Source organism: Chroicocephalus ridibundus, chromosome 1, assembly GCF_963924245.1.
Source record: "Chroicocephalus ridibundus chromosome 1, bChrRid1.1, whole genome shotgun sequence".
In the NCBI taxonomy this organism is placed as follows: Eukaryota; Metazoa; Chordata; class Aves; order Charadriiformes; family Laridae; genus Chroicocephalus; species Chroicocephalus ridibundus.
In genome coordinates, this window is record NC_086284.1 from 60310586 (window position 1) to 60321106 (window position 10521).

The 10521-nt window shown below is 38.7% G+C and overlaps 1 protein-coding gene across 1 annotated transcript in view; it reads left to right on the plus strand.

The window, feature by feature from the left end:
• IPO5 (importin 5) overlaps nt 1–9471 on the plus strand; it is a 45367-nt gene extending 35896 nt beyond the window's left edge. The window contains exons 23-26 of the mRNA XM_063336660.1: nt 578–797; nt 4234–4462; nt 6040–6181; nt 9324–9471. Of these exons, the coding sequence (XP_063192730.1) occupies nt 578–797; nt 4234–4462; nt 6040–6181; nt 9324–9410 (678 nt within the window). The 3' untranslated portion in view covers nt 9411–9471. The remainder of the gene's footprint in view (nt 1–577; nt 798–4233; nt 4463–6039; nt 6182–9323) is intronic.
• Nucleotides 9472–10521: the final 1050 nt, after the last annotated feature.

A 10521-nucleotide genomic window follows, 5' to 3' on the forward strand; every position in this document is an offset into this window, starting at 1 on the left:
GGCCTTCCATGCTGGAATCTTAGAGAACTTGGTAGATAGAACGTAGCAATTACTGTTTTACAAAATAGAGGCAGTTGAAGGTTTATTCTAGATCAAGTATGATGTTGTTACCTTGTGCTTTTTGAACAGCTGTGCTGCTGTGCTACTTCTAATTTCTGTGTTGCAAGACCCAGGATCACTCACACACACAACTGTTTTGAGAAATTTAATTTGCCTGCGAGTGTCCAATACTCTGTAAAATGGATTTCAAGAAGAGGGCAAAAAAAAGCGTTGCAGACTAGTTCAGTCCCAGTTTTCCCCACTAGGTAACAGAGTGTGAAATAGAGGTGAAGGATTTAGCCTAAAATCATTATTCTTCTAATTAGCTCAGACATTCACCTGGATTTTGTTTTATTTATGGTATTGCTGCAAGTATCACCACAGAAAATTATGCGTGTGTAGGATCAAACTTAATCCAGGAAGATTTTAACAAAAACACTAGACCACTGTTACTATGATTGTTCTGTTGATACAATTATTGACTGCATAAAAATTACCAACTCTAAGGCGGCTTCAATGTGACCTGTTTTTGTTGCAGTGTCCACATAGGCCGTGGCCGGACAGGCAGTGGGGGCTGTGCATTTTTGATGACATTGTGGAGCACTGCAGCCCCTCCTCGTTCAAGTACGCTGAATACTTCCTGAGGCCAATGCTACAGTCAATATGTGACAACAGCCCAGAGGTCAGGCAAGCAGCTGCCTACGGTGTTGGAGTTATGGCACAATTTGGTGGGGACAGCTATCGTCCTTTTTGCACAGGTACGTACGTGCATCTGATAAAACTATTTGAATGTGTGATTCTGGGGAGAAAAAAAGATGAAATTAAAAACTGCTCACCTTTTGGTTAACGAGGTCTCTTCCCGTTGGCAATGAAATAGATGGCCAGTGTAACCTGCGTGGCAGACTGGTGATGGTTAGTAAACTACCTGAATTCCTTGAGCTTTAAATGTTCTGCTTAGTAGCATTTCTGTTGTGGCACTTACGGCTTAGCAAACGTGGTTTACATATTTATTTTTTTTTTTTTAAAATATGGTCTGACATGCAAATGTTCATTTCATAAAAAATAGGTTTCTGGTACACACCTGCCTCGTAGTTACTTTTTACTAATAATAATGTGGTTACATCTTAATGCAAAACCCTTTGGAAGTCTGGAAAAATTACACAAGTGACCTCTATTAAGGAGTAGCCTAGAATACAGCTAATGTGGTGCTCTGCTTTTCCGTTATATAAAAAGGAGCCTGATTTCTCTGACTAAGAAATGAAATGAGTATGATAATGCCTATCAGAAACACTTTGCTTTTTTTTCTGAATGTCTCAACTTGCTCTAAAACTTCAAATTCCTCTTGAATTTAAAGAAATGATTGTCTGCTGGCACTCTTCCTGCCAGTCAACAAAGTTAATTTTGCACACTAAATAACATGTCTTATCAGAGTGGTTTTTTCTTTTTTAAGAAAATATATAGTCAGATGTTTCAAATATGTATTTCACATGAATCTTAAATGAAAGCTGAATTAAATTATGTAAGGAAATAAATATGTAATAGGAATAAATTAGGGCTTTAACACAAGTCTTACCTACATCAATAGAGCTTTGTAATTTTCACTGTTAATGTAAATGTAACTGTCACATGGTAACCATCAAGATGAGGTGTCTTTTTTTAATAAAAAAAAAAAAAGAGGGGGGGAAGCCTTCCAGTGAAACATTAAGAGCATTAAAATTTAAAATTGACTAGAAAAATACTTCCTAAAAGTTTTGGGGTTTTCTTGCAAATTTTTCTGTAAGGTCTTTATGTCTTGTCCCAAGACTGGAGGAGTAGAGACTGAGGTCAAGATAGATCTGATTTTGGAGTTTTGGGGGGCGGGGGGAGGTTAGCATCTGTTGAAGTCTATTTTTTATTCATGAGACTTCACCTTGGCCCACTTAAACTCTTTAACAGCTTTGATCCTTTTCTTTGTATTTGAACAAATAATCCTTGATTAAACCCAGACACTTGGCTTCTCCTTTAGTTGGATGTTTAGATAAAATAATCTTTTTACTTTACAGCATACAGCTTATTAGCAGGCACCTCAAAAGTATTTTAAATACTTTTGTATGTACATGAAAGAACTTTGTGATTTATTTCAATAGATGAAGTTGTGCTGTGATTTAGAAACAACGTAAATCCATGGCATGAGAAGCTTTCTACCCCATAGGTTTTACTGTCTTCTCTGAAAACATCACGTTTGTGACGTTTTATTTATAATTTAATTTCTCTACTGGTTAATATATAGCACTGGCATATTGTTCTGTTGCAAGTTTATAGCAGTATATAAAGACTCAAGACTATTCAGAAAAAGCAGATCTATCAACATGAGTGGTTTTGGCAGTCAATTAAAAAAATACAGGAATATAGGCAGAATTTGTAAAGGGCACAAGAGCTCCATTATGATGAAACAAGAAGAATTAAAAATAGAATTAGTAAAGAACAAAGAAATGAGATTGAAGGAAATCAAGTAACTCTCTAAATGAAGTTACAAGGTTACAACTTATGTGACTGTCGGTGTTGCTTATATTTCTTATGTTAGTGGAAGAATATAGTCAGCTGTTCTCTGTGAATATTGTATTAATCAGCTGCATGTGTTTCTTCCTAAATCATATCATTGGCTGCAAAACTTTTGGTGGTGCAAGATGTCAGAGCAGCCAGTCCTTGGAAAAAAACTATCATCATCGTAGAGGATGGTCTTTTATAGTCAAAAGGGTGTTTTAGGGATTATCGACCACAACATCTATGTGAGACTAGATCCCTTAGCGAGACAAGAAGAAAACTTGTCTGCTAAGCTGTAGGGAGGAGAGTATGCTGATTGAAGTTTTGATGCCCTCCTAATCTTACAGCTGCAAGGACGCACATACCTACAGTGTCATCAATTAGTATTAAGGAGAATGAGGAAACATAGATGAGACTTAGCCTCAGCAGTCATAAAAACCTTAGGCGTAAATTGCAAACTCCGTTTGCCTGGATGTTGTAGACTTACATGAAACACATTCTGCTTTGCAGGGAAGTCCACCGTTGTTATCCTGCCTTCAGTACACAAGCTCTAGTGGGTCTGATGACCAGTGTTTCTGCAGTTCGGTCATGTTTATCAGCCCCATAAGAGAATCCTTATGTGGCTTAGGGTTAATCTTATTTTTCCATAGCTGCTAAATTCTTCTAAAATCTAATTTAGTTAAGTTAATATAGCAAGTGTCATTGTGTATTCCTTAACTGCAAAGCTGCTACTTACTCATCAAAATGAAGTACTGTGAGATCTCGCTCTTCCTCAGTAATTGGAGTTATTTTGAAATGTGCTTTATGCACAATTCCAGAACCTGTTTTCTGTGCTGATAAAGAATTTCACAGCTTTAGCGTTATATTTTTAGCAGAACACCACAAAGACAATTGTTCCTGCATGCATGTAGAATGCTCTGAAGTCTGCGTGGACACCAGTAACTAGAAACATGGCATTAATGTTCATTTAGAAGCATGCATGTAGTTACTTGCATGCCTATTTAAAAAAAAAAATATAATTGCTATTAACCTAGCAAGAAAATTGGCATTTTTCCTTGATGTTTGATTTTTACAGTCTAAACCATGCCAGGTGCATTCACCAGATGAGATTACTCCCGTGAGCTTTTCCTAGTGCGCCTTTTAGTGATGGGAAGTGTGTACGTATGTATGTATGTGCACACAAGCAATAGATGTATGGCAGGCATACACTGTGGACATGCACTACAGTCCAAATTACTGTGAATATCGCTGTATCGCTGCTGTTCATCATCCCATGTTTATAGAACCTGTTAGATTAAAAAGATAATGCTTCTTATCTGTTTTTACTATAAATTAGTGTCTTGTATATTGTAGATTGCATAACTCCGATTGAGAGACACAGCAAGATTTATTTTTTTTTTTCCTTATGAACTTAGCAAAGAAATCCAGAGTTTTGCAGTAGCTGTTTCCTTGCACAGCTCTATCTATCTGTTTGGTTTTCGTATGATTGTTGAGCAGGGAAGAACCTGGAAGTGGTGGGACGCTGGGATGACTGGATTTTGGTGCTTCGGCCACACAAAAAAAAAAATCTTGTTTTTAATACGTGCAGTTGCCTCATGTAGAATTTGTGCTGTTAATAAAATATAACTTGATTGGGCATTAAACTTTATTCTTGTGTTGTTTAACAATTAGAGGCGCTTCCATTGCTGGTGAGAGTCATACAGTCACCAGATGCCAAAACCAAAGAGAATGTCAATGCAACAGAGAACTGCATTTCGGCTGTAGGAAAGATAATGAAGTTCAAGCCTGACTGTGTAAATGTTGAAGAAGTCCTGCCACACTGGTTATCATGGCTTCCGCTTCATGAAGATAAAGAAGAAGCTGTTCACACTTTCAATTACCTGTGTGACTTAATTGAGAGGTAAGGCAAAGTCTTGACGTGAATGCAGAAAGTAAACCTGTTCGCAGGTTCTTTCCTTGCATTCGTTTTCCAAAACTGAGAAACTGCCAGGTTAATCTGCATATGCTTTAGAGAAGATAATTTGGAATGTCAGAACGGAGCCTTCTGTGATGTTATTGCTGTTCTGTTTATTTATTTTTTTTTTTTTTTTAATCAGTCAGTGTTCTCATCCTAACTACTGTCTGTATGGCTTGAAAGAATTCCTGGCTGCTTTATATGTACATGATGGGGAAAAGATCATCTGGGAAATTCTACAGAAAATTTCAGGCAGATTTTTGATACTCTGCTTACGTATCAGCATTAATAACTGACCAGGTCTTTTTACTGAAGAGCAGCACACGTGGCCCTTGCAGCCTTCTTTTCATAAGCTTTTAAAGTAGCTTTGCACCTTTTTCCTTTCCAAAAGCTTGAGTATCAACAAAACAAAGTATGAAGCAGAGAAATAATACAGATGAATTCATGGTACAGTTCTGTCTCCCTTATTAACTTTGTAATAATAATTTCAGTTATTATTGAAAGCATCTCATCCCACAGCTTGTTCTTTAGATTTGTGCTCCTTCCCATAGGTCAATATATTCTAGTGTGGATGCAAGTTGCACTTTATAATTGAGTGGAGGAATGTCAGCTTCTCAGTCATTGTGGAGTAGCCATGCTCTGTCTAACACTGCATTATATCTTAGTAGAAAAGTAGAAAGGAATTAACTTAGCTTTCCTATAGTCTTTTCTACTGGGTGAATACCTTGTATCTCTTTGGTGCTTTACCAAGGCAAGGTCTCAAACTGGGTGGTGGCAACAGAGGTCTCTGTACTGATAATAGTACAGTTGTGCAGAGACACCATAACAGTACTGACATGTATATAGACGTATATAGACTGATGTATATAGAAATCAGAAATTACAGTACTAGCACACTTCTGTACCCAGCTCTGTGCAGGTGGCTCAGCCTTGCCACGCACTTTTCTGGCACTCTGCCAGCCGTGCATTCACAGCCTCTGCGTTCCTGCAGTGGTAGGTGGCAGGGCTGGAAGCAGATCATGTTTTCCACTTGGATCCCTGCTTGCCAGCACACCCCTACTCCAACACGTGGCTGGGAAAGAGGGAGCAGAACCGCTTACTTGCTGTGTCAGAGAGAGTGCTGACGGAGGGCTGAAGTCACTGGTGCTCCTGATGCCAGAGACAACCTCCTCCCCCTTACAGCACTGAGAGAGAGAGAAGAGTAAGCCCTTTTAGGCAGAGTATTTCTGTCACGCTATTTACAGTTCCATCTGCATGGAACTCAACAGTTCTGTAAAGTTCAGAACTTCTTCCTGATAAAGTGTAGGCTAATTAAAGAATCAGCTGGTTAAATATTAACAGGAGAGGGAACATTCTGTCAGCAGGCAACAAAGCTATGCATGCTTATTCAGCTGAGTGAACTTAGATGTAAATAAGCAGATTCAGATTAAGATATTCCAAAATCACTCAACTCACTCAAACCTTACAGTAATGTTTTCAGTTAAACATTAATTTATTTGTAATATATATTTTGATTGTAACAGCAACAACCCAGTTGTCCTCGGTCCCAACAACTCTAACCTTCCCAGAATATTTGGTATAATTGCGGATGGTGAAATTCATGAAGCTATTAAACATGAAGATCCATGCACCAAGCGGTTGGCTAATGTTGTTCGCCAAGTGCAGGTAAATAAATGGTTGCTTAGATATAAAGGAAACATTTAGAATCTATTTTCAGAACTAACCGAACTGTTAAATCAATTTTGAGAGCCTTGTCTCCTTAGAGAATAATGTTTCAACCATCGATCTTGGAGATCCTTGGACATTCCTTGAACTATTAATGATAACACTTAGTAACATTTGCACTTGAATAAAATCTGTCTCTTTTGATAAGCTTTAGAAGCTTGCTAATTAAAAAAAAAAAAAAGTATTAAGGTATATGCAGCTGGATGGTTTACATGCTATCTCGTATTAGTTGTTTGTGGGTTTGTTCAGGTTTTTTTTTCCTGAGAAAATTAAATTAAAAATTAAATCTAGAAATTAAAATCTGGAGAGAAATCTGCCTTTCTTTGTATCAGTAAACTGTACTGCAGGATTTGATCCAACGTGGTTCCTGTAAGGGTCCTCAGCACCTTACTAATACAGCAGAGCTTTGGGATCTTTGCTAGAGAATGAGCGCAAAACACAAGTAATTTCACTACTGCGCTCTCTAATCCAGTGCAAATATAGGTGGCGGTTCGGTGTTTTCCCTACCCTGGGGAACTGCCTTGAGGTTCACTTCCTTTATGCCATAATGAGTACGTACGGTCTTGGGTGATGAGGGTGGCCGAGTATTTAAGCTGCACCTCCCTACACTCTTGTAAGTGATAGCGCTCGCAGGGCAGATCTGATCCAGGGCCAAATGTTTTCAGGTGGACTTACTTGAAGGTTGCAGCACCTAATGATAGAAAGTAGTGTGCCTGGCAAGCATATAGCTTATAAAAATGTGTAGAGGATTTGGAGCAGCAGCTGCTCAATTATTGTCCATTCCACCTGCCATGCTTTGGCAAAACTCAGGTTCAAGAATTTTAGGAATACATGATTTTGGAAAGGATTCACTTGGATGAGTGTAGCAGCCTGTGAGATCCATTATGTCCGGTAGAAAATGACTAAATGTTAAAACTTTGAAGACATAAAAAGAATGAAGAGAAGCAAAGTTTCAAAGTGAAAGTAGTATAAGTGGCTGCTCTACGTTCTGGCTGACAGATACGAATCCTTGCTGTTAGTTCTTAAAGTCTGGGTATGATACTTGATATGAGGGTATGCTACTGCTGAGGCAGGCTGGGAGAGTTGGGGTTGTTCAGCCTGAAGAAGAGAAGGCTCCGGGGAGACCTCCAGTAGGCCTTCCAGTACCTTTAGGCCTTCCAGTACCTAAAGGGGGCCTAGAAGAAAGCTGGAGAGGGACATTTCACAAGGGCATATAGTGATAGGATGAGGGGTAATAGCTTCAAACTGGAAGAGGGCACATTTAGTGAAAAATTTCTTCCTGATATCTAATCTGTGAGGGTGGTGAGGCACTGGAACAGGTTGCCCAGGGAAGCTGTGGCTGCCCCATCCCTGGAAGTGTTCAAGGCCAGGCTGGATGGGGCTTTGAGCAGCCTGGTCTAGTGGGAGGTGTCCCTGCCCATGGCAGGGGGTTGGAACTAGGTGATCTTTAAGGTCCCTTCCAACCCAAACCATTCTATGATTTGTTTAGTTTACCTCAAATGCTCAAGGTTAGTTGATTTATTGTTGTTTTGTTTTTTGTAACAATACAATGTCACACACATGTATAGGTTAGTTGTGTATAGCAAAGTCTTGTTTTGGCCAGGAACAATAGGCACATTAAGATGGAAACAAGGCTACTGCATTGGTTAAATGATTTACCTTCAGACTGTGAGGGGAAAATCTTAAAGGTCATATTACTTTAAAAATATAATTGTACCTTACTGTTACCAATCCTCTCTCTCTTCACCCATAATATTTAGACTTTACTAAAGCACTGTAAAAGTTTTATACTTTGGTATGAACTTTAAAGGCTGTGTAGTTAAGTTTGCCTGCCGATGCTCTCAGTAAGCTGTTCCACTGCCAGTATCTGACATGAATAACGTTATGGTCATAGTTGGAATTAAACTTTTTTCCTCATGCCTAGGTATTCCCAGATCAGAAATACTTCAGTGTAGTGTAGCAGTTTAAATGTGTGTCAGAAATGCTGGAAGAGCATGTCTAGTTTTGCAATATTCCATTATCCATTGAGAGTCTAAAATGCTTAATAATGTTTAAAAACATGAACACAAACTCGAGGACTTTGTTTTCAAATTCTTTTGAATTCTGTGAATCCATTTTCATTTGATTTTTTTAAAAGTGTGTGGGAAAAGAGCATTATGATAGAGTTGAACATAAAATATACCAAATATAAATGAAAACAATTCTTTTTAATTTACTTCAAGTATATTGCTATCACGAAAGCTAATTTAAAGACCTACCGCCAGTCACCTGCAACTTTTTTCCTATCATTTCCTTCTAAAGCAAGCAGCGTGCCAGTTGCTTCCAGCTTCTGTTGATAAGTGAATAAATACTCCAAACGTTTTTGGTTTTGTTTTTTAATTTTCTGCATTTTCTGGCACCATTAGAACCAGTCCCTACTGATGGCGACTTTAAAAGCTAATGTCTCAGCCAAGGGCTGTGATAAGATGGGTGAGGTGTACTGAGGGGCAGCAAAGCGTGGGTTTACGTTTACCCAGATAGACCCTAGGTACATTCTTTTCTCTCGGAGAGGTAATTTACCATTCCTTTCACTAAAGAGTAATGTCTTATGTTGGCAGCACAATTTTGCATATACACACATAGTGTATGTAGCATGTCGTGCTGTAATCATAGTGCTCCCTTCCTCTGGATGCGTTACTGGTGCACCAGTACCCAAATGATTCTCTCGCATTTAGGTATGGTTCGCTTTTGCCTGAACATTGGTCTTTTAACTTCAGTGCGAAACAGAGCAAATGGTTTGGGCCGTGGTTAACTCAAGAGTGTCAATTGTCATTTGACCCACTTAGAGGGAGCTCCCAGGAGTCTGAAGTCAATTCTTGTACTGCCATTTAAGCAGAGCTTGCCTCTGTTTAGCATATTAGAGCATCTGTAGTTTAACCTGGGTAGGACTGTGTATAACTGAACGTTTCACTCTGTTCTCTTTGGCGTATGTGTTACAGGGGTGAGCCCAGTGAATGCTGAGCTTTGTAAACATATGAAAGTTTAGCGTGTGCCTTAAAAGCTTGTCAGCCTGCATAAAGACAACTTCTCCTTTGTTTTCTAGACATCTGGAGGACTGTGGACAGAATGCATATCACAGCTCAATGCAGATCAACAGGCAGCCATACAGGAGCTCCTGAACTCTGCTTGAAGGGCCTTAATTATCATCTGCAAGAAAACTAACTCCAAATAAACGTTTACCCTATTGTTTAGGTTTCTTTTGTTTCTTTTTTGAGTAAAACGAGAACTGTAGTGCGTGTAGGCCATTCTTCTGCAACCTACAGGCAGTGGCAGCAGGAAGAAGCATTCTTTCAGAACGGTGTTTAAATCGGTTTCTATCCCACAACACGGAAGAAGTTCCCTGTAAAACCCTACAATAGCACTGAAGAGTATTTTTCTAACGGTATAAGCCATCCATACGATGGTGAAAGGGAAACAAGTTGAATTTTCTCATTAGACATAATGAATTAAGAAACAGCTTTAAGACCTTGTATTCAGCAGTAGATGTACGTTATAACAGATAAACGTTTCTCTACATCTAGTGTTAATTGTATTAATTGGAGTGTGAGTCTTTGTAGGGTAGAAAGTGTCCTTCTGCCCAACAAGTTAGTAGATCAAAAGATGAAAAACTGAAGACAAACATCGAGCATGAAGACCTCATTGATCACACTTTCAGATTCCCAAAAACAACTTGTACAGTGGCTCAATGAGGAAAGCTGTTCAGCTTCCAGCCCTTGAATGTGAAGTCTCTTTGGCATGTCTGACAGTATCTCATTCACTCCTCAATAAATGACGTTGAAACACAAGAAGCTTGTGTAGAAGTTCAGTGATGTGTGGTTCTTTTAATTTCCTCTGGTGAAAAGATGCAAGTAACAAACTATACAAGTCATGACTTTATATTTGAAACTTTGTATATTGTTACCTATTACAGATTTTATGCATTTTTGTTTTCTTGACTTTTTAACAAATTTTTCACCCGAGTGTGTAGAATGAAAACTTAATGGTGTTCCTTTTACGACAGTAAATATACGTATCTTGACTTAAAAATGTTTTTCATGTCCAGATGCAATTGCATTTCATAACTTACAAAATGTAGTGTTGTTCCAGCTGCAAATGTGCAACATGATCTGGCAGCCAGCGATACTGCCGTAGTAGTCTGTGTTTTGTTGAAAACAATGGGATAGTTGATAGACTGACCTGGAAGAATCAAAAAATTTCTCAGGTCCTTTTGGTACTGCAAGAGCAATACATCGTTTACCAGC